The sequence below is a fragment of the Halichoerus grypus genome, chromosome 2 (assembly GCF_964656455.1).
Source record: "Halichoerus grypus chromosome 2, mHalGry1.hap1.1, whole genome shotgun sequence".
Taxonomy (NCBI): Eukaryota; Metazoa; Chordata; class Mammalia; order Carnivora; family Phocidae; genus Halichoerus; species Halichoerus grypus.
Window position 1 is genome coordinate 32,192,480 of NC_135713.1, and position 23,747 is coordinate 32,216,226.

Consider the following 23,747-nt stretch of genomic DNA (forward strand, 5'->3'; position numbering starts at 1 on the left):
CTTATTCCTACAAGCTGAAAACTGTGGGTCCATATTTGACATTTTCTCATCTCTTTGTTGGATGAATTTTGTAATTGATAATTGAGCAGGTTTTTTTTTCAGTAAGTACTCAAGAATGTATATTCTCAGAATTCTCTCATGTTTTGAGATGTCTTCCTGTTACCTTTATATAGGAAATTACTTTTTTTTCCTCTCTCAGAAACTTGTGGACTTTATCGTCTTATAGCATTGAATTTAGTTATGGAGAAGTCTAAGGACAGACAGATTTTGTCGTTTTTGTTGTTCTGTGGGAGACTTGTTCTTTCAGTCAAGATAATTGAAGAATTCATTTTTAAAATCTTTGTATGTAGTAAATTAATTAGGTTTTGTCTTGAAGTTATATATTTGAACAATATTTCTGATGCATATAATCAAAACAAATTTGTTCCTTTATTTTAGGGATATATTCATACATAGTTGTGTTTTTTTTTTTTCTTAACAGTTTTCCTCTTTGATTTTTTTTGGGATCTCTATTTCAGGAACACAAATTCCCACAGATTAAGTTATATTTGTCATTCCATTTCCATTAGATTTTCCTTAATAACTGTTAATACCTAAATTTTTCTCTGCATTTATTATCAATTACTTTAAATCCTTCGTATATGTGATTAACTTTCTTGGTTTTATTTTCAGGCAATTATACTTTGTTCTTGCAGTATCTAATTTATTTAGAACTATAATGGTGATATTTTTCAATGTTTGTTTGTCTTTGTACCTTGCTTTGAAATTTGCCTTTTCAATTAATTCTCATAATCTTTTTGTCTCTGAGCACTTAATTTATTGAATTCACATTGTTGTTTAATTTATTGCATGAAAAACTGGTATAGGCTGGGTGATAGACATTGGGGAGGGTATGTGCTATGGTGAGCTCGTGAATTGCATAAGACTGTTGAATCACAGACCTGTACCTCTGAAACAAATAATACATTATATGTTAAAAAAAAAAAAAAGAAGAAGAAGAAGATAGTAAGAAGGGAAAAATGAAGGGGGGCAATCGGAGGGGGAGACGAACCATGAGAGACTATGGACTCTGAGAAACAAACTGAGGGTTCTAGAGGGGAGGGGAGTGGGGGGATGGGTTAGCTTGGTGATGGGTATTAAACAGGGCATGTATTGAATGGAGCACTGGGTGTTATAAGCAAACAATGAATCATGGAACACTACATCAAAAACTAATGATGTAATGTATGGTGATTAACATAACATAATAAAATAAAGAAAAAAAAGAATCTATATCCATTCTTTGTTTTATATTACTAGATTATTCATCTGTTTTGCATGTTCTTTTTTTCCTTTTTCCTTTTTTTTTTTTGCTATAATATGAACGCATAGTTGTCAAACCAATGCTTATTTTGCTTATGCTTAACATGGGCATATACATGTAGATCATCTATATGGTCTGATATTCAAAATTATCTGTTTATTGTTATAGTAAATATTTTTATCTGTTCCTTGTCTCCCTAGGAGAATATAAGCTTCATATTTTAGGAGTTTCTGTGATTCTGCACAACCCATCGTTTTTAGCAGGATGAGTAGCCATCAGTCAGGCCAAGTCAGGGAACAAGAGAACTTTACACAGAGGAAGGAGTTATTTACAATGGCAAGGCAAAAGAGAAAGCATGACTTATTTAGGAGACTATATAGTTTAGCTAGGCAGAGAGGGAGAGAGAGAGAGGCAGGAATTTATCTTTAAGGTTTTGTGAAACCATGACATGTTTAAGGCATGAGAACTGCATGATAAGGTTTGCCTTGGAGAAGTTTCCCGTCACAGGAAATGTGTAGGATAGATTGGCAGAAGGCATCAGGAGAGGCAAGGGGACCAGTTAGGAGGCTTCCACGGTAATCCGGGTTGGAATAATGAACAGAGTGCATGCCCATGGAAATGAAGAGATGCGGGTAACTGGGAGAAATATCAAGGATGTAGAGTGATTACTTATTGGATATGGAGGCTAGAAAGAGGGCGAAATTAAGCCAACACTCAGGTTTCTGGTGTGGTTGCTGGAGCCTTATTTACATACTTTAGTTAGACACTTTTTTTTTTTAAAGATTTTATTTATTTATTTGACAGAGAGAGACAGCGAGAGAGGGAACACAAGCAGGGGGAGTGGCAGAGGGAGAAGCAGGCTTCCCACAGAGCAGGGAGCCCGATGTGGGACTCGATCCCAGGACCCTGGGATCATGACCTGAGCCGAAGGCAGACACTTAACGACTGAGCCACCCAGGCGCCCCTTCTCTTAGACTCTTATCAATCTGTATTTTTAATGGTTGTTTATATGTGTAGTTTGTAAGCTCCTTGATAGGAAGGCCTGCTTGACACCCATCTTTACATCACAATGTCTAATATTGAGTTCGGTCCATGGGAAGAATCGATAAATGTTAAACAACCTAAGTATAAGATCAAGAAAACCTTAACTATTTCCCTTGTAAGTAGTGCTAATGATATTTTATTTTCACCCTCCCCCCACCCCCCCTACCCCCCCCACAGAGAGGGCTCTGAGGTAGATAAATGAAATAAAGGAAAGTTAAAAATAGCACAGTCAAGTGTCCTATGGTACTCCAATCACAGCCACCTGTGGACAGGGTAAGCTGCTAGGAGAGAGTAAGTACTCTTACCTTCGTATTTCTCAGACATCTTGTTAGTGGTGCAGCGGTGTTCCACTTTTGTTTTCTTAAAACCAAGCGTGCGTTTCTTTGTTTCAATCCGGACACAGTTTCGGATTTCTTCCTCTGTTAAACCTAGGAAATGGAGTACAGACAAAACATCCCGAGAATGCACCACTGACAATTCAGAGAAGAGGGGCGTGAGGCTCTGGGCACTGGGGAGCTATAGATACTCTGTATCAACTTCTATCTTCTCCAGTTCCTGTAGGCTGGAATGATTAACATTGAGGTTAACAATGTTGTTAACATGACCTTTGGCTCAGGTCATGATCCCAGGGTCCTGGGATCGAGCCCCGCATCGGGCTCCCTGCTCGGCAGGAAGCCTGCTTCTCCCTCTCCCACTCCGCCTGCTTGTGTTCCCTCTCTCGCTGTCTCTCTCTGTCAAATAAATAAATAAAATCTTTAAAAAAAAAAAAAAGAGTCTAAGAGAAGTATGTAAATAAGGCTCCTGTGTTAACAATGAGGTGAAAGCCCTCCAGATTCAGTGCTTCACAGGCCCTGGGATGGTCCTGAACAGAGGAAGTATTTAAGAGTCCCTGCTGTCTCTCCCTTCAGCGCTGGCCCTAAGAAGCAAATATAAGGTGGCTGTTTCCCATCCCATGGGGCTCATGTGGGCCTCTCCCTGTTGCCTACACACAAGGAGCCTCAAAGCTTGCCTGTCCTACTGGCCACAGCCACTCTATCACCCTGCAGATGAAGAGATGAACACATGTTCTGTGTGGTGCCCCTGTCAGGCCTTCTTTCTGGGCCACAGCTGATTCTGTGAGGCCTGAGTCCACCTCATTTATTCCCCGGTCATCACTTAAAATGGAAATCTTGTTGCTCATCCCTCCTTCCCTGAACACTCATCCTCATACTTGTCTCCCCTGACTCAGCTGCTCATTCCACCTGTACCTCCAAAACCCTTTTATTTTCTCTCAGAAATTCTGACCTGCTGACCTATGAGCTCTTCTCAGTGTCCTCACTGACTATTCTCTTCCTTATCTTCATTCAAGCCTGTACTCCTTGTTTCTCCTGTTGTCTGCGAGGGAGGTGGATACTGCTTCATTCCCAGCCCTGGAGAGCTGGCGTTGATATCCTCCTAGGTTCCCAGTGCTGCCACAGGATGGGAAGTCTTGTCAAAACCCTGGTGCTCCAAGGCTCAGGCCATTCGGTTCTAATGTCTTTAGTCCTCATTGTTCTTGCTTTTTACCAAACCTCCAAGCATCATTTGTTGAAGAATTTGGCCTCTGAGTCGCTCTTTCCCACTCCCACCCTTGCCTGTATTCTCAATGACTTCAAAATCGAGGCGACACAGTGCAGGGAAACAGGTCTGGCTATTTGTAGGCTGAGTTGGTGCCGCCTATCCGGGACAATTTGAAGAGAATCAATGTTTCCTTTTTCTTAACAGCTTCCTAGGCCTCCTGACCTGCTACCTCAAACACCAAAATTAGAATCCAGATTTTGGTTTTTGTTTTTAATGGAATTTATTTAAATAGAAGTATAGTTGACACAAGAGTTCAGTTTTTTGATTGTTAGTTAAAAACTGCCTCGCAAAACACAAGCACACAAGAGAAGAGCTGTATCAGCTCCTAAAGTACCTTAAAGCAAAGCAGTTCATCAAATCCTGATATTTAGGGGTGTAGATTACAATCAGCAGAGGAGTGTTTTTAGAGCTTGAGGCACAGTTTGGGTGTGATGTTGAAACTGAATTCTAAAGACACATTTCACTGAGAAATGAGGCCAGGTAGAAGGGGATGGGGTCTGCCTACTTCATGGTATTTTCAATAGTTTGACACATTTGAAGAGATGCAGTATAAGTTGGCAGTGAAAAATTCTTAGTTTAAAGCCCTCATATTTACAAGTTTACCATGCATTTGTAACTCTAACCAAAAAAAAAAAAAAAAAAAAAAAAAAGAAAAGGTCTGGTTTTCTTTTTTGGGGAGGCTGAATAAATGAGTCATTTTCTTCTGGTAATGTTCTAACAAGTAGGTCAGTCCAATGTTTAGTCCAGGTTAGGAATTTGATGCATCGTTCCCATCCTTTTTAAATTTTTTCATTAGGTTTTTATTATTTATAAATGAAAATTAAATTTTATGTGTCCAATTTATTAACTATAACATAATTAATTGACTATCAACTTAGTTAATTTCATTTTCTGAGGGCTAACGGAGAATCTTGGAAGATTTGAATGATGAATCCCTCTTATGAGCCACAGTGCCAGTCACGCAGTGATTAAAATATCAAGGCTTTATCGGTGAATTTCTGTATAAGTCTTTCTTCCCCTGCATTTCCTGTAGCTTGCTCTCTGACCTCTACCCAGTTGCTGGATGCTGCAGCACTTGGCCTCTCAAACCTGAGTGTCCCTCTGATGTAGCACAGGGACAAGTATTTCAGAAATGTCCTCAGCTACTCTGATGGGGCGAAGGTCAACAGCGTTAGTCAAAAATGTCATACGGATAAATGGTGGGGCCTGTAATTGTTCTCTAGTTTAGAGTAAGAAATGACTTCTCAACAAAAGGAGTTTAAAATTACCATCTTGCATATTACGATATTTTGTTTAATGTTTTTGCTGTATTTCTGAAATTCTTTTCACCTAGCACACTGAAGCAATGTCAACTTTTATTCAAGCTTTTAAATTGATTATGGGACATTGAACAATAGAGGAATAAATGAAGAATGCAAATAAAAAGCAATTTAATTTTGTTTTCCTCTTCTTGAGGGAGAAAAAGTACTACAAAATAGTCAGGTCATGTTTTTGAAATTAATGACAAGGGATACAATTCTTATTGAATAAAGCAAATAAAACCTAAGCCTATACTCTAGTTCTATCTTACGGTTAAACAAAGAAAGAAGAAATGGAAAAGAGAGAGGAGGAGGCGAGAATATATATTCATCTAGAGAGTGGGCAAAAACAGGTAAGCATACCCACCAGAGAATTCCATTTTATTAAGATTTGTTTCTGTCTGGGTGTGCTTCATCTTAACCACAATTAAAACTGTGTACCAGTATTATTATTGTGACACAGAGAAATATATATGTGCGTATATATATATATATATACTTATTGAATATAAGAACATGTATTACATATACAAATATTAAATATAGAAATATATTTAATTGAATATACATATATACACTACAAAGTGTATATAAGTGTTTTATAGATATATATGTATATGTATGTGTGTATATGAGTATGTAGGTATCTATGGTCATATATTTCCAGTTTCCTATCACATCTCAAACTCCCTTCTTTTCCTTATTATGTGCACCTGTTTCTACCTCTATTTACAGAGAAAGAGATGGAAGGTGAGAATATTTCAATAGGAAAGTATAGCTCCTCACTTCATTTTGATCATGGGTCTTTAACTATTAAAATCCTGGATGGTTGATTAAAGATTCACATAGTTCTTTAACTGACCTGATCGCTAAGCCTTTAGAGGCTTTGCTCTGAATGCATGATGAGTATAGCTGATCAAGTGAGAAACTATTCTCTGGGCTACAGCAGAAAGTGACCAAAATAATTTCATCCCAGGGGTGAGATGAAAACAATCAAGGGTTTTCCCCCCAACCATTTTTGCTCAGCATTAATGTGGTATTCTCATGGCAGAAGATACTAAATTCATCATACAAACATTGCTCCAGTGGAACATTAGGGTTAGGCAATGTGGAAAGCCCAGCACAGCATAAATCTTTTGGATTTCAGTAACTCTGTCAGGTAAAAATTTTTTAGGCTCTCTTACTGAAAGTCCTTCTCAAAGACACTTATCCCATCTTCTCTCTTAGGAAAGTAGACCATGAGGGATATCTAGTCACTTAAAATTTGGAATAACTGAGGGCAGCCACATGAAACATTAGTATTTGCCATCATGAGATGTAAGAAAGGGATTGACACTCTCTTGACCCCAGGGTTGGACTGATGTTGTCTTTTTAAATAAATTCCTGATCTCTCTCTCTCTTTTTTTTAAAGATTTATTTATTTATTTATTTGAGAGAGAAAGAAAGCATGGGGAGGGCCAGAGGGAGAGAAAGAGAATCTTGAAGCAGACTCCAGGCTGAATGTGGAGCTGGTCGCAGGGCTCGATCCCAGGACCCTGAGATCATGACCTGAACCCAAACCAAGAGTCAGCCACTCGACCAACTGTACCACCCAGGCACCCCCTGATTTCTATTGTATAAAAGTCACATGATCAAGAATTCTTATTTATCTGGTGTAATTGGTCAGTTGAGTTCTGGTTACCATACAGTTTCCTAAGCATGTCCTTAAGAGACACATGATAGAATCATCACAAGGGCCCTGTGTCATTTCACAAAGGAGTCTGAAAACAAATTTATCTAAAGGTGCTTAAGCTGTGTTAATAATTAGAATTGGCAATTTAAGGTAACAGTTAAGAAACCAAGATTTATTTATAAACCAAGGCCTATATTGTTATTTTATATGTAAGCAGAAAAATATCCCTGATTATATCCCAAAGTATAAAGTTGCAAACTTTCCTCAAAAACTTGCTCATCTGGCTTCAAGCTTTATCACCAGTAGGTACATATCTAGCCCACATTAACTTAGTCCCTGGTCAAGTCCTTAATTGTTCTTTTATCTTACGCCCTTGGCTTTTACTGAAAAATCATTAAAAGACTGCTAGTGAATTTCCTATAATTATTTTTCTATAAAATTATTATCTCCTATAAAAATGCTATAAGTAAATTGTCTTTTAGAGTTTAATTCCAGGACAAATTTCATTTTTTCTTGAGATAATAGCATGCATCTCTCTTTTAGGTTATCACTACTGTGTAGCTTATGATGTTCCCAGGTGTCAGGAAATTCAGAAACAAACCTAATGTCCAATCAAAGAGGTCAAGTATATTTATTTTTCCTTCTTTTTTGTTCTAATTTTCTATTTTTATTTTATTTGCTTGAGTGTATACCTTTTGGTTGTTCTTCATATCATTTTGGAAATAAAGCAGAGTCTAAAAGTCGATAAGGAAGAATTAAAATAATAGAGTAAGAGAAAAATGAATTGCAGGCAATCGAATCAAGTTGATAAAAAAAGGGAGGGCTGCAAAAAGCTTACCTGAGTTCCTGAGTTCCTCGACGCTAAACTGGTAGAGGAGGTCATACACGCCACCCAGGGAGCCAGAGGTGAAATAGTGAGTCCCAAAGTCATCAAATATCCGGCTATACAAAGCAAAGTTGTATTCTAGAGGCAGGTGGTTAAGTGCTTTCAAAAAGACATCAGAAAGCTGCAGATCTTTAGTTTTCATTGTGAAGTTTAAGACTTTTATCACTTTATGGATCCTAGTAAAACTAGAATCCTAAATGGAAGAGGAGAAAAGAAGAAAAAAAGAAAAGAAAAAAAAAACCCAAGATGATTAAAGGTAATGAACGTTTGAAGTGTCAAGCTTTTAAATGTCATCTATTTATCACCAGCTTCATCCTAACCATAGCGTGCTAACAACTTTAACTCTCCGTGGCATGCTCTCACACACAAAATTAGAATTTTTGTTGTATTTCCCAGGACTTTTTCCTGAGACGTTCACAGTGCTGAACAGATAAGATTATCTCAGGAACGTGAACTGTGTGACCGAGGCCTAGGTTTTGTAGACAGGTCTACCAAAAAGAGATCAATGATTGGAAAAGTAAATCTTTCACTCTTGAGTGTCAATCATGATTGTGTCCCTACTGAGTGTTTATTTCGAAAGCCTTGCTAATGCAAAACATTGAAAAAGGATTGCACAAATTTTTAATTGAAAGCTATGCAACTGAGATTCAAGTCACAGCTTTGTCCCAAACTGGGAAAAGGCATTTCTATTTCTGAGGCCTGAGGTGTCTGTGAAATGTCATCTGGGGCACAGGGGAGGGCTGTGCCGTGGGTGACACACCACACTGCTTTTCAACTCCAAAATGTTATGATTCAAAATTACTTAGGGTTAAAATTAAACAACATTATTTATATTCTCTCTCCTCTACCCATAAATAGGAATATTTGTTTGAGGGTTTTTGGGTTTTCTTTTTTTTTTTAATCATTTCTTGTTATGTCAGGTTAATTTATGATTTGGTGGTTGGTATTATACCCAAATCTCATTCCATTAAATTGTCCTTCTATATATCCACTGAGTTTTATGAGTATACCCACATATACTGTTCTTTTAAAAAAATTTATATCCTTTATCTACCTCTCAATTTTAGCAAATTGTAGTGTTTGAGTAATAGCAGAGAGAGGAGCATATTTTAGCAAAAGAACTTTATCGTAGCTGTAAATTATTAAATAGCTATTTTCCTGTGTGCTATAATTATAGCATAAAATGGCTGCTAACACAAAAGACAAGAAATAATCACAAGGATTGAAGAGTCACCATTCACACTTCTCCTTCTCTCTTCCTTTCTCTCTCCCCTACCTTTTCCCACCCCTGTCCCCTTCTTGCCTTTAACACATTTATTGCTCAGCTACCTCAGATGCTGTGGAAACAGACGTGAACAAGGTAGACAAAGTTCATCCCTTTGAGGAGCTTACATTTTCAGTGTCCGTTAATTCTTTTTCCAGTTTAATACTTGAATTTTTAGAACCATGGCTTTGGAAAGATGGATGGATATTCTACTTTTAGTAAGAAGCACACTCACTTCCAGAGTATCTGAAATGCCTGTTTGGACACGGGCATTGAAATGGATGGCTCAAAATTTCCAGGTTGTTTACAAACTAAATTGTAAAAAATACAAGTAAAACCTTGGTAACTCAACTCAGCACATGTACACACACTGATCAAGTGCACGATGGCTAAAACTGGCTATTTTAGACTAAAAGTGACATGACAGTAGGTTTTTAACCATGTATGATCTGTTTCAACATTCTGTGAGATTTTGCTTTATTTTCACCACCTTTTTGTGGGTTCAACGTCATAAAGTAATTCAGAAAGGCATTGACTCTTACCAAGAAAACTGGTATTTTGACTTTGAAATAGATTATCTGCCCAAAAAATGTTTAGTCAGATCTGAAACTGACATAATAAATAAATAAAGCATTAAGCTCCACTGAAGGACTTGGATTGATTTTCAAGTGTGGGGTGCCTTGTTTTCACTATTTGAAGACTAAGGAAGGTTGCAGCAGCATTTTTTACTTAACCTGAGATTTCCTTATTCTGTGGAGATCTGATCAAAAATGTTGGAGATCTGATCAAAAATGTTGAAGATCAACCTGATGAAGTTGACAATTTTGTAAGTAAAAAAATGGTTGTATATCAGCAGTTTCATAAGTTCCAACAGATACTGTGAATAGCCTAAAATGTTTCCACTTTGGGGCAGACTATTAGAGGGTCAAATAACAGCTGTTTATCCACAGATAAGGGTTTTACGAGTGATCTCTAGCATGTCTGAAATATTTATAAACCATTTTGTGAAGCAAATCTTAACACTGAAACTGATGTATATATCTATGTCTCTTTGAACATCTCCATTTCCCTGCTCATTATAGACTATATTTTTAAGCAGTTGTTTCCAATCCTGAATATGACATTAGAGAAAGCTGGGAGACTTAAAAAAAAAAAAACCAGAATCACACGCCCAACCACAGATATTCAGAATCAGTAAGTGAAAAGAAGGGCCATGGGATGTATATGTTTACTTCCTAGTAATTCTGATTCCAACTTGTTTTAAGCATATAATTTGCGGGGGGGGGGATGGGCTAAATGGGTGATGGGCATTAAGGAGGGCATATGTTGTGATGAGCATTGGATATTATATGTAAGTGATGACTCACTATATTCTACTCTCGAAGCCAATACTATACTATATGTTAACTAACTTGAATTTAAATGAAATCTTGGAAGAGAAAAAATACAATTTACATTACTCAACCATAAAAAAGAATGAAATCTTGCCATTTGCAATGACATGGAAGGAACTAGAAGAGTATCATGCTAAGTGAAATAAGTCAGTCAGAGAAAGACAAATACCATATGATTTCACTCATATGTGAAATTTAAGAAATGAAACAAATGAGCAAAGGGAAAAAAAGACAAATTAAAAATCGGACTCTTAATTATAGAGAACAAACTTATGGTCGTGGGGGATGGGATGGGTAGGTGGGGGGGATGGGTGAAATGGGTGACAGGGATGAAGGAGGGCACTTGTGATGAGCACCGGGTAATGTATGGAAATGTTGAATCACTATATTGTACACCTGAAACAAATATAACAGTGTATGTTAACTAACCGGAATTAAAATAAAAACTTAAAAGGAAAAAGAATATAATTTGGTAAGTTTGAGCGACACTATGCTACCTATAGCCCATTCTAAAGCGCACTAAGAATTTATGTTATAAAAGGAATCTGTTTTATTCTCTCTTCTTTCTTTTATGTGTTCATATCACCAGAGCTTTACTCTTTTCACAGTTTGTTGAAATTATGGATAAATGAATGAATGAATAAACAGATAGCTTGAAGTGTAATGTAGTAGATATGAACAGTGGGCAAAAATCAGACAAACTGATTTCAATGCCCAACTCTGGCATTTACTCACTGTAAGATCACAGGAACCACCTAGCTTCGTGGACTTTAGTGTAGTACTTGACACATGGTAGATACCAGATAAATATTTCTTGCATTAAAAATAAATGTATGGGCTTCAATTTACTCATCTGTAAAATGTTATTAAAAATATCTACTCTGATTCCCTCTTAGCGGTCTTTTGAAGATATATGAAATGCCTAGGAAAATTATCGATAAAGTGCTATAAAATCTCTTATTTATGTAAGTGTATGAATGGGTGAATAAATAAAAATATGAGAAGCACTATGGTAAAGGCAGGAAGAACCACAAAATGGTGCCCTCCAGCTGCTGGTCCCATCCGCTCCAGTGTTGGCAACTCTCTTCACCTCTCCCCTTAGGTTCTATGATTCAGGGCTCAGTCTTCCCATTCATCTCTTTGGAAAAAACAAATAGTACACAGTGGTGGTTGTAGTGAGGAATAGATACTATTTTAAAAGAGATTTGTAAATGTCTAAAAATGTCTAATAGAAATCTATCCCCTTAATTGGAAAACATGTCCAGGAGTTTTCATATACAAATAATAAAAGAAAAAGGAACAGAAGAAGAAAGGTTAATGGATAAAGATGTATCTTTACATATTGAAAGAATTTCACTGGATCCTGGCAAGATTAATGGAAGAAGTCTAATACTTGGATACAACCTAAATTCTAAACAATAACAATAAAGTTATAAATTTCCAGACAGAGAAAATAAAAGAAAGAAAATCAGCTCTGCATGTGATTTTTCCTATGCAACAATGAAAAGTAGAAGATAGTGGAATAACATCCATCAACTACCAAGAAAAGAAGACTATGATCCAATATTCCTATATTTGGCCAAGATATTCCTTTATTGCTCAGGGAAAATGTAGGCATTTTAGATATATAAGGATTTAGGGAGTAAATGTATACACACACACACACACACACACACACACACACATATAATATATAAAATATAACACAAATGTAAAATACAGACTATGAACTTGGAATTTATAAGTGTTATGTAAGGAATCTTTAAATAGAGAAGACAAGAGTCAGAATAAAATACAAACTAACATGCGTAATATAAAAATGAACACAAAAGAATCCTAAGGAAGGGAACACAAAGGTTTTGAACTATCTCAGTAAAACTGAGGTTTTGGAGGCCTGTAATGATAGTGGTGGGGGGCCAGAAAGGTAGATACATTCTCAAGGAGATAGTAGGCGTGAGGTGTAGAGAAGTAAAACATCTTTTGGGGCCTATAGATATTAGCCCCCATCATGTGATAAAAGAAAAACATAGGTTTAATTATGCTTGTTAATTAAAGAAAGATAACCACAAGCAGAATTTAAAAGTTTAGTAGCACTTCCAAAATGACCAAAAGGACAAAAAGCAGTAAACAGAAATGTGACAAAGACAGCAAAAGTAAAGAAATAGGAAACAGCAAGAAAATAAAATGAGTAAGAAAAATTAAAAATGGAAGAAATATGATCAATTATTTCAGTGGGTATATTAAATCAAAGAAGGCAAAATTTCCCTAGCAAAGGCCTGTCAGATTATGTTTAAAAAGCAAAGGTCTGTTACATGTGGTTTATAAAAAATACACCTAAAACAGTAAGACAAAGAAAACTTAAAGAGAACACAACCATAAATACAGCCAAATATATGCATCATTATATGTATTACCTCTATAACTTCTGAAATTGGATATAACAAGGTCAATCTATTTAAATTTGTGTAAGAAATCCTACTGATTTGATGTAAAAAAACTCTCCCCTTCTCATTGCATGATTGCTGGACTTGGCATTAATTTTTCAAAAAGAATAAACAGATTGGGAACCATTTTGATTACCTTTCTGTGGGAGGCTTCAATGGCTTGTTTGAAGGCACGGTTATGGGTGGTGCTTTGAGTTTTCCTTGAGGAATAAAAAATTGGTATATGAAAACTGCTGTGCCATTCCCCCGAAATTGAATCTTGTTGATTGTCTTTCTGTGTAAGATGAATTAAGTCCTTGTAGAAATCTGTTTCCAAATCATCTTCTTCAGTTTTTACCTGGAGAAAAATCCATATGAAATAAGACATAACTTAGGAAATATTAGAGCTACTTGTTAAGATCTAATGCAATGATCCTTCATGCCTTTATGCATTCAATAAATATTTGTTGAAGACCCATTTTGCTAGATATAAAGGAAAAATTAGTCCCTGTCCTCAGGGAGTCAATAGTTTAGCTAGGGAGAAAAACAATCACCGACATTTAATTCAATGTGGGAAGTGTTGTGCTGCTAATGGGATTGGCATAAATAACCAGTAAAACCCAGAGGCCACTCCAGGGTAAGTTTTCATCAAGGAAACGACTCCTAAACTGAGACTGAACAGGGTCATAAGCAACAAGGGCTATTTTTAGTCTGCTTGTGAATTTGACGTTCTTTGCAACTAATTGAAGGTATCTTCCAGAAAACTGAGGCCTATAAAAGGGGAGGACAGATCCTGTCCTAGCCTGCTCTGGTTCCATTCCCACCCACTTAGCCTCCTCTAGCTATTGGACATCGGCACTCTACTGGCTATGTCTGTGGGACAGACAAATAATCGATTGGTTCTGCCTGGCAAGTGGTTATCAGCCTTCACTGAAGGGGCGTGGGAAGAGGAGAAAAACAACCAGTGGAGCTTGGCTTGAACTAGGAGTGGAGCAGGATAAGTACAAGTTAAATCCCTGTTATGGTTATGCTGGTAAAAAGAGACAATGGATGAATTTAAAAAAAAGAAGTTGCAAAGTAAATTTATTGAAGAGTACTTTATGTTAAAGATGCTTGTCTGGTTTGCAATGGGAAAATTTCTTGTTTTAAAATATTCAGTATTAAAATGCACTGTGAGGCAAACTGCATGCCACAGTCAAATAGCTTGTACGATTAGTGAAGGAAAGACAAAATAACCCAGCTGCAGAAGAGTCTTGCTCAACAGTAAGATACAGTCAAAAGTTCAGTGTTACTTTCAGATACTACAGTGCTAGTTAGCATTTAAAGGGCCCACAAACGAAGCTCCTCGGTTAGCAATGAAGCAATAGGATCATATTTAAGTATAGCTGCTGACATTTCGTTACCATTTCTCTAAAAAGCTCAAACTACAAATATTTTGTTTTATGAATTAGCTCTCACACAAGAAAAGCTGTGTCAGCTTAAAGGAAAAAAAATATTAGCATGGAAGGAAGAGGGCTCAGGTATCCTGGGCAGAAGCTCAGAGAAAATCTGCCCATGTATATTAACTTGGTGGAGGAACAGGTTTATGGGTGAGCAGGGCTGAAAAATTAGATTGAACTGGGAAACTGGGGTGGGGCCTTGCATGCCCTGAGAGAGTATTTGGATTGACATCTAAAGGAAGATTTTGCATGTAATAGGTTCCTTAAAAATACTAATTGAATGAAAAATTGAGAGTGTTGCCATCATTTTTGTGTTTTGCAAAGATCACGTTAACTAGAGTTAATAAAGTGGAGGCGAGGAGAGCAGTTACAAAAACTGTTGCAATAAGCCACATGAGACAGAATAATGGCCAGGTCCAGGGGAGTGGTGGTTGGGTAGAGAGAAACCAGGGCATTTGAAAGATATTTAGGAAGTAAGTTCACAGAAGTTGTTGACTGAGCAGATATGTGGAAGGGAGAGAGAGAGAGAGAGAGAGAGGGAAAGAGAGAGATGATGGGAATGCTGTTCCATGATAGAAAGCCAAGGCAACTTTTGAAAGTATAGATTTTCCCAGGAAGAGATGTTAACCAAACTCTGGGGAAATGGTTTTAATCCTCATTTACATATCATTACATACATCGCTGAGCCCATCCATCCTCACTGTAGATCCAGTGGGCTGATGACCTATGACTCAATGTGCATTGACACTTTTACTTTTGGAGTTTAAAGAAAGGAGATGGGTTTGTAGAAAGGAGCAGAGGCGAGATAGAGGGACTGGGGGGTTGGAGAGGACTGGGTGGCACCTGGTTTCCTGTGCTGTGTGGGTTAGAGACACTACCTGAAGTTGTGGATTTCACAAGGGATTTGGGGAGGATTTGAGGGATTGCAGAGCTATGAAGGTTTTCATAGCTTTGGGTTGCAGCAAGAGGCCATGTCTAGGTAGGTCAGTGCCTTGCTAAGAATCAAAATCTAGTGGTAACCACACTCTGCGCTTTGCGGCTGACAGCAAATGCTTAGCACACAGCCAGAAGCAAAGCAGCACCACCTAGAAAAAGAGAGGCGTATTCCTGAGTAAGTGGGACCACTGTGGGGGCTGATGCAGGAATCATATGGTGATTGAGCTCTGCAGTTAGCAGCTGGGCGATCCCTGAGGGGCGGAATTCTTCCTATGGTCTTCTAATCTGACTTCCTATCCAATGCCTTCCTTCCCTTCCCTTGCTTTCAAGAGCCTCTCATCTTTCTGTACCAGCCAGCCCATTATTTCATCTGCCTTAATGAACTCCAATACTATAGGAGAAGGGAAGTCAGATGCCTGCTGAATTTCTCCTCCTCTGTTGTTTTCATTAAGGTACAGCTTAGATTTGCATGGCTGCCTGCTAACAGCATGAACAAAATAATATGGAGATCAGTGAAAAGTCAACCAGTCTCTTGTGACCTTGGATCTGGTTATTTACCTTCCTCAGCACTTGAATATTACCTAAAACTCAACAACATATAGTTAGAGATCAACTCAGGTAGCTTCTTAAGGTTTGACAAATTTTGATCAACATTGATAATGAAAGGGGTCTCTTTTATTCTGAATGAGGATTTTTGGGCTGTATTTCCTGATCTACCTAGCCACCCAGACTTGGGTTACCAAGTTATGTGGGTGGATCCAGTGGTCTGCTAGTAAATGTTTACAAACCAATCTCTGGGAGGGGGATAACCTGTGATTTACTATAGCACTTGCCCTTGGTTATGGTGTATCTATTCCTACCATAGCTGATTCAAGCTACTTGTGTGGTGCCTTTTAATTCAAACTTGGAAAGAGATGTACGGTAGCAAATTTTTACAAAGCATTTTCATAACACAGATACAATAGATGTAAGTAACCTCAAGCGCATAGATGGGAAAATGTAGCAAAATAACGGAGAATTGATAATTTTGAATAATTATCACCTATGTTTTTAGTATTTTTATTTAGTTAAAAGATTATATATTTAATATTTAGTAATGGCTATGTTTATAAACTGGCTCGCAAAGTTCCTGAAAATTTAACAAGTGACTCTTGTAAGCTGGAAGAGCGAGCTCTAGCACACCATTGGTGAATATCACAGGTAATACCTTTTAAACGACAGTTTAGGAAAGGCACATGGGGCCCGGTTGTTAATGTCTTTCTTGCTATTACTGTCAAGGTCTTATCTAGCTCAAGCAGCCCTGCAGTAGGAGTCAGGAGTTCTAATTCTGATGTGCCATTTACTTGTTGCATAACTCCGAGAAAGTTGTCTAACTTGGATCTTCCTTTGGTACGATGGATATAAACAATCTTCTATTTTTCTGGGAAGGTTGTTATGGGAATTGAGTAAAACAATATAAGCAAGTACTTTCAAAACTGTTAAGTATAAAATGTTTAGATAACAAATTTGCCCAAATTTGCCCTCATCCCATGAGCTGAGTTTAAGATGTTAAAGTTGTAAAAGTATGTGAAATCGATGCTTGCTGAGAATATAGGCAGTATTTGGCGGGTGGGGGGGAGGATTATTGTATTTTAAAAGTAAGCGTATGGGTTGGTTGTTTAGGCACTAGAAGATATCCTCCAACATAACTGTATTATATGTAAATGTTTGGGTGTTAGCTCTGTCTCCAACGTTTATTCAGTACATCTCAAGAGTAATGCTATTATTGGCAGAATTACTATTTCTTTGGAACAATGTAATACTGAGTTCCTATGTAGCATACCAATGAGACCTTTTCCACCTCCCTTGGTGGTGGTGGGCCCTCTGGAATTAGCATCTGGATCTGTGGGGAGATAGTGGGGAGTTTCTTTACTTGGTCAGAGGTCGATTATTGCCCTTGTCACTTCTATCTGCAGGCAGAGATCGGACTTCTCAGGGTCAGTCTCCCAGAAAGTGTTTGAATTTGGCAGTTGGGCCCCAAGGGCATTCCCTATGCCCATTAATACATATTAGATGGCTTTAAATTGAGATGATCAAATTGGAAAACTGATTATATTTATATATATATGTAAAAGGTTTTCTAAAGGAAGGATTGAATGACTTTTGCCTAAGTTATACTATTAATAAAGCAGTCTCAGAAATCATTGGACTCCCTGAAATTCTCTCTAGCATGTCAAATTTGTATGCCTGGATGTTACTATTAAAATCCTGTCTTTCCTGTTTCTCTTATCATAAATGGAAAGAAATCGATTGTTTACTTTAGTTGAACAATTTTGGAGCACTTATCGTGTGTAAGGCACTGGGCTAGATTTTGGGAGTATGTAGTATATCACTCATTACACTTAGGAAAACAAACAGAAAACCAAATCAACTAATAAAATAGGAAGAAAGGTAAGAAGTACTACCCCTGTAACCCTTAGCTTCATCTTGATGTTTTAAGAAGCTCTTTTATGTCTAACTGTTTAAGAAGCTCTTTTACGTCTAACTATTGTGGTTACCTGAGAGAACTAGCTATGGTAGGAGGATATTTGGAATCAAGCAAACTATTTATCTGTGTGGGAGAAGGTACAGCTAAATGTTCACTGGAGAAAGCATGGACTCTGGAGTTTGGGAAACCTGACCTTGAATCTCTAATCCCTGATTTACAAGCTGTTCGACTATGGGCAAATTGGTTACATTTGTTTTTTCATCTGTAAAGGGATGATAATAACACTGACCTCACTGGTTGTGGAAGGGTTAAACAACAACCCATAATAGGTGATTTAAAATGCTCATTACCTTTGTATTCTGTCCCTTCATTCATCAATAATTTTTCATTGGAAATTTAGTTTATAATCACTATCAGCATTGGAGGGCCGCCATGATAGGCTGTCATACCTCAAAGTTGACATTCTCCAAATTGGCTGGAACACGGTATGGATTACTTGCTTTACTGCTTTTGACAGTTTTACATATTCCTCCAGTGAAAGAGTTATCAAGGATCTCTCCTCTGGGCTCTCCTGCAAGAAAATGATACCTGCAAACAAAGTAATTTTCAAGAATTCAGTAGATGTAGAGCAATCTTTAAAATTTACCATACTTATATGAAAGAAACTCCTTTCTTAGACATTTTTGACTCATGACAAATGACTTGAAGAAAAGCCCATTTTTTTCTAGTTTATGGTGAGGCAGCCGGAAAGGGCTGGAAGTCAAAACTCAGTCCCTCTGGCTATGTTAGATTCTCCATATTCCACTCACATAACTGTTCTGGGTTTTCAGCATGAAATAAAATTTAGGTTTATTTTTATTTCATGACTTACCACACCAGTACAAACTTTGGAAGCAGATTATAAAATAAATTATTACATAATTAGTGCTATTCTGGGTTCACTTCCTTCAGTGTGATACAGTAAAGGAATTCTTATAGAGAGCTAATAATTAAATAGTAATAGCAGTATTTTAATAAAATTGTAATGATACTGTTTTTATTAATAACTCATATTTAAATTTATTTAACAAATGCTTACATACTGTTTACTATGTGTATTTTTTATATAATTATTTGATATATGTATATTTACATACATTACATATGTATAATATACATATTTACTATCTGTATATATATAGTAAATATATACATATATTTATACATATATGCATATGTCACATTTATACATATACATATATCAAGCTGTCTGATCTATATTTAATGTTACTATTATAGTTATTTAATATTTATGATAACCATGTGATACAGTTATAGATACAATTATTTCACCTATTTTACAAATGATGAAACTGAAGGACATTAGCTTAGCACAAGTCAAATATTGAAGAAATTATGGAAATTAAGAAATTGTTTTGTGGTAGATGAAAAACTTCTCCAAGATGCTCCAATGGATTTCTAAATTCTTATAGATATGAATATGTATTCTGTGAAAAAAGTTTTGTGGAAAGTTTGATAATGCTGGCTTATATATGATAAGATAATAGAAAATATATATAATGATCTGTGCTCCCCAGCTCCTGGCACAGAGCTCCTAAAACCCTTGTAGCTGCCTAAGTGATAAGAGCACTAAGGACATCTTTTGTTGTAATATTTGGTCTTTGACCCTAGTTTCTGACACAGAGCTCCTAAATCCTTTGGAATTTCCTGGGTGATAGGAGTGTCTTTTGTTCGAATGAGTTGACTCTTGGTAGGCTCCTGTGTGGGGGCTGGTCATCAGAAAGACCAACCCATGTTTAGAAGCTTAGAATATTCAGCCTTATCTCCCATCTCCAGAGAAGGGAGAGGGGCTGGAAATGGAATCAATGATCAGTCATGCCTACATGATGGAGCCTCCATAAAAATCATACAACTGTGGGGTTCAGATTGCTTCTGAGTTGGTAAACACATGGAATGGTGTGCCTGGGGGTGGGCATGGAAGCTCTACGCCCCTTCCCACATACCTTGCCTTACTTAATCTCTCCCATCTGGAAGTTCATCTGTATTCTTTTTTACATCATTTTATAATAAACTGGTAAACAGTATTTAAAAAAAGAAAGAAATAACAAAATGGAGTCACTTGGGCTAAGCTTCATGTCAGCAAGCCTAATGCCTCACCTAATTGCAGTTCTTAATTGCCTCTTCCAAGAATGTGACCTTTAAACAGCCATGTGGAATTATCTGGTCAGCACTAGTGAGGTAATCTGCCTGATCAACCCCTGCCTTCCCTCAAAGGAAGGTGACCTTGCCTGATATAATCCACTCTTCGCAGAAATTTCCTTGCTCTGCTTCATTCTGCCCATAAAAGTCTTCCATTTTGTATAGCTCCTCGGAGCTCTTTTCTATCTGCCTGATTCACGAATCATTGAATAAAGCCAATTAGATCTTCATTTACTCCGTTGAATTTTGTTTCTTAACAACAGTAAGTAAATTGTTTTACTGAGTTCTGTGAGCCATTCTATCAAATAAAGCAAAGAGGAGGGGGTCCTGAAAACCTCCTAGGTGTCAGAATCACAGGTGACAATTTGGACTTGTGATTAGCATCAGAGGGGGGCTGGTCTTGTGGGACCGAGCCCTTAACCTGTGGCATCTGACACTACCTTTAGGTAGATAGTGTCAGAATTGAGTCAAACTGTAGGACACCCAGTTGGTGTCACAGAGATTGACTTGGGGGAACCCCCCCCCCCACTTCTGGTGTCAGAGCATTGTGAGAAGGGTGGTCATGTGAGAGGAAAAGAGGTACATAGGAGGAGAACTGGTATGTGAATTATATCTCAATAAAGCTTTTTTTTTTTTTTTTAAAGGCCTGATTTCTGTGGGTTTTGTAACCTGGATCTCATACTCAAATAGCTGCAAGCACAATTTGATGTTTGTTCTCATCCATATTTGAATTTTTATCAATGGATAGTTGACAGAGAAAGTATGAGGAATTGGTCTGGGAAAAAACGTTCCAGACTACTTATGGGAGCCTGACAAACACAGGTGTTTTAAGACTCATTCATTTTTGTTTTCTGAGTTGAGAGGGATCAATGAGGTAAAAAACTGTTGACCTTATACTGTCTTATACAATGTACTTATGAGTTTGTCACAAACAAGAAAGGGCTTGAGAAAAAATGGCTCCCAGGTCATGAGGAATCTATGAAGGTAGCAGAGAGCCCGAAGATAGTTTTCTGGAGGTGGTTCTATCAGGGCATGCCTGAGGAGTCTTTTAGGAGTTAAGTCAACTATGTTGCAATTTTCGGCTTTGTTCTTTCTCCTCCCCTCTGTGGTATTTAAGTTGACCTTAAATATTTTGCTCTTTCAAATACACCATGGTCTTTCATATTTTAAGTTTTTAAAGTGGTTTTTTTTTTAATCTAATTTGGCTTTATGTGTCATATTTTATAACTTTAAAAATTCCATTAAAAATTACACACACACACACACACACAAATTCGCAGGTGTGTACCTGTGTATACGTGTGTGTATGCATTTGTACCTTGGTTGAGCCTGAGAAAAAACAAAGAGCATGCTATTATTGCCTGATTCTTGCTTTAGGTTTAAGACCTGGTGACTGGTGCTGGCAATGTAGGAATGTTGGTATGTCTTGTTAAATTCTTCCTTGGGGAGATGCACTTAAAAAGAGGGACAGCAAACCAGAAGGCTACCTTTTTTGGGTAGAAATGTGCTAGAGAAGGGGCAGAGATTCTAAGGCCAGCAGATTAGAAAGGGATTCCAGTAAGCAGCTCTTAAAATTCTCAGTCCCTGGAGAGGTGGGGAGAGGACTGGCTGTCCCCGAGCCAGCAGGTTTTGCTCATTTCTGAGAAACCTTGGGATAACAGCTCTGGTTGGCAGAGGGCCACATGGTCCTTCTGCCAAAGTACACATAGCATGTGGTCCTCCCCATCTGTAACTCTAGAGTCTAGATCAACTGAACAAGAGGTGAGTTTGTAATGTCACCCCTCATCAATCAGAACCTTAGGAAATGTGATTATCAGTGGGAATTTTGGGCTGAGGTTTTCTTCCAGGGAAAGGAAAAGAAGGAAACCATTTCTGCACATTGATAAGATGATATTGAAGCACTCTCACAGAAATCAACTCGAATTAGGAATTCTTAGGACAGAACTTCAAATCGGTTTGTAGTCATCCAACATACAGATGAGGAAACTGTGCTTTTCTGATTGGTTACTCACCCATTCAAGACCTAGTCCCAGGAATGAATCCACCCTGGCACCAGTTTGCCTGATTCACCCCAGAGCTGTCAGAAGGATAGATGAGAATGGAAACAAACCATGTTTATGAACCACCCCTAGCATTGCCTGGTACAGACTGAGGGTGAAAATGGGAGTGAGGATCATGGCCACACACTGCCTGAGCAGGGCAGCCACGTGTGGGAGACAGGGCTGGTGGGAGTAATAAGAGGTTAATGGGGAAGGTGGACAATCATGTGTCTCATCGCTTCACTGCTGCTTCCAGCTCATTCCTCCTGAGATGCCTTTACTCCCGCAAACGATGAAGAGACACTACTTACCCAGCGCCCATCAGCTGTACGCTGGGGATGGGATTATGCTGCTTCTTCCCCAGGCACACTGCTTTCGTTCTTCCACAGTTCCTTTCATCCGAATTGTCGCCACAGTCATTTTCTCCGTTGCATTCTAACTTGCTGGCAATGCAGCGGCCTGGTCAAGAAAAGGAAACGACATTAACAACACATGATTATTTGAGAAGATATTTAAGATTTGAAACGAGTGAGTGCTTTAAATTTCAAGGGAGAGTGGTGAGGGAAAGTTTTCATTATTTTTGATACAGATTTAGGAAATACGGAAACGGATGCCAAACTGATATTTTCCCCTTATTTTTGTGGGATTACAAGAGTCATTGTAGAATTATTTAGTCACCATTGGGCTGATTGTCTTAAATAAGAGAGGTAATTCTAGAATCCCATTCCCATTACAGTGAGCTTGCTGCAGAAATCATGTTCTGTAGGAGAAAATCAACAGTAGGTTCAGACTTTTGTTTTGATTCAGAACAACAAACTCAAGGTCACTGTTTTTATTTTTTTTAAAAACCCTATAATTTAATATCCACATACATACACGCACACACACGTACACATGATTCTGTCATTGTATCTCTAAAATTTTCGGCTAAGTAAAAGGAGCCAGACACCTAAGAGTAATGCTATGTGATTTTTTTTTTATCTTACGTTTAAGAACATAAAATTTATTTTATCTAATTGTTTTTTGAACAAGTTAAAAAGACAATTTTTTTTAACCACTAGGTACTAGTGTTAGGTAGCAGGTTAAGTGAGTGAATTTACAAAATAGTGCCAACCCCAGTTACTTGGATAATTCCCTTCCTTTTTAAATTTGCTGAATTTCATAAGGATCCTTAGAATCAATGGAAATCGATATATTACAGAAATCGAAATGACTTACGTACAATGACAGCCCCTCTCCTGTCCCCCAGCCTCTCGTCTGTAATCAGAGATGCTGGCATCTGTACAATTATGTACAGGTCTCACTGACAAGGAGATTGAATTAAATGTTTTACTCAAGATGATCTGGTTAAGTACTTTAAGTTGTGGTCAGCATCTCACTGCAGCTATGCAGAACTATTTTGACTAACTGAAATGCTTGGGGATATTGGGTATTCTGTTGAATTACATTTTTTTAATTAATAGAAAGTTTCCCAGAAAGCAGTTAGTTTCAACTCTTTTGGTAAATAATCTTCAATAAGAAGGTAGAGAAAAATGAAAGTAATTAAGGCTCCTTCTTTGATTATTCAAAATGTCGTATTGTATCTAGACCATGATTATAAAGAATTACAGTTATGAGCACCATAATCAAACAAGACTGAATATATTGAGGGACTCGGATGTCTGTGAGTCCAAAGATATAACCTGAAAGATGCTCTGTTTTTAAAATAGCACATCTCTAGTGTTTTGTTTGCTTTTTTTCAGGGCAGAAAAGAATGTGTAATTTAGTTTGAAATATAGATGCTC

The 23,747-nt window shown here is 37.5% G+C and overlaps 1 protein-coding gene across 4 annotated transcripts in view; it reads right to left on the reverse strand.

The window, feature by feature from the left end:
• C6 (complement C6) overlaps nucleotides 1-23,747 on the reverse strand; it is a 61,261-nt gene that overhangs the window by 26,662 nt on the left and 10,852 nt on the right. For all 4 annotated transcript variants that reach the window (XM_078066680.1, XM_078066679.1, XM_036068456.2 and 1 more), the window contains 5 exons: nucleotides 22,275-22,422; nucleotides 18,175-18,313; nucleotides 13,041-13,241; nucleotides 7,755-7,995; nucleotides 2,653-2,775 (listed from right to left, as the gene is read on the reverse strand). In XM_078066680.1, the coding sequence (XP_077922806.1) occupies nucleotides 2,653-2,775; nucleotides 7,755-7,995; nucleotides 13,041-13,241; nucleotides 18,175-18,313; nucleotides 22,275-22,422 (852 nt within the window). The remainder of the gene's footprint in view (nucleotides 1-2,652; nucleotides 2,776-7,754; nucleotides 7,996-13,040; nucleotides 13,242-18,174; nucleotides 18,314-22,274; nucleotides 22,423-23,747) is intronic.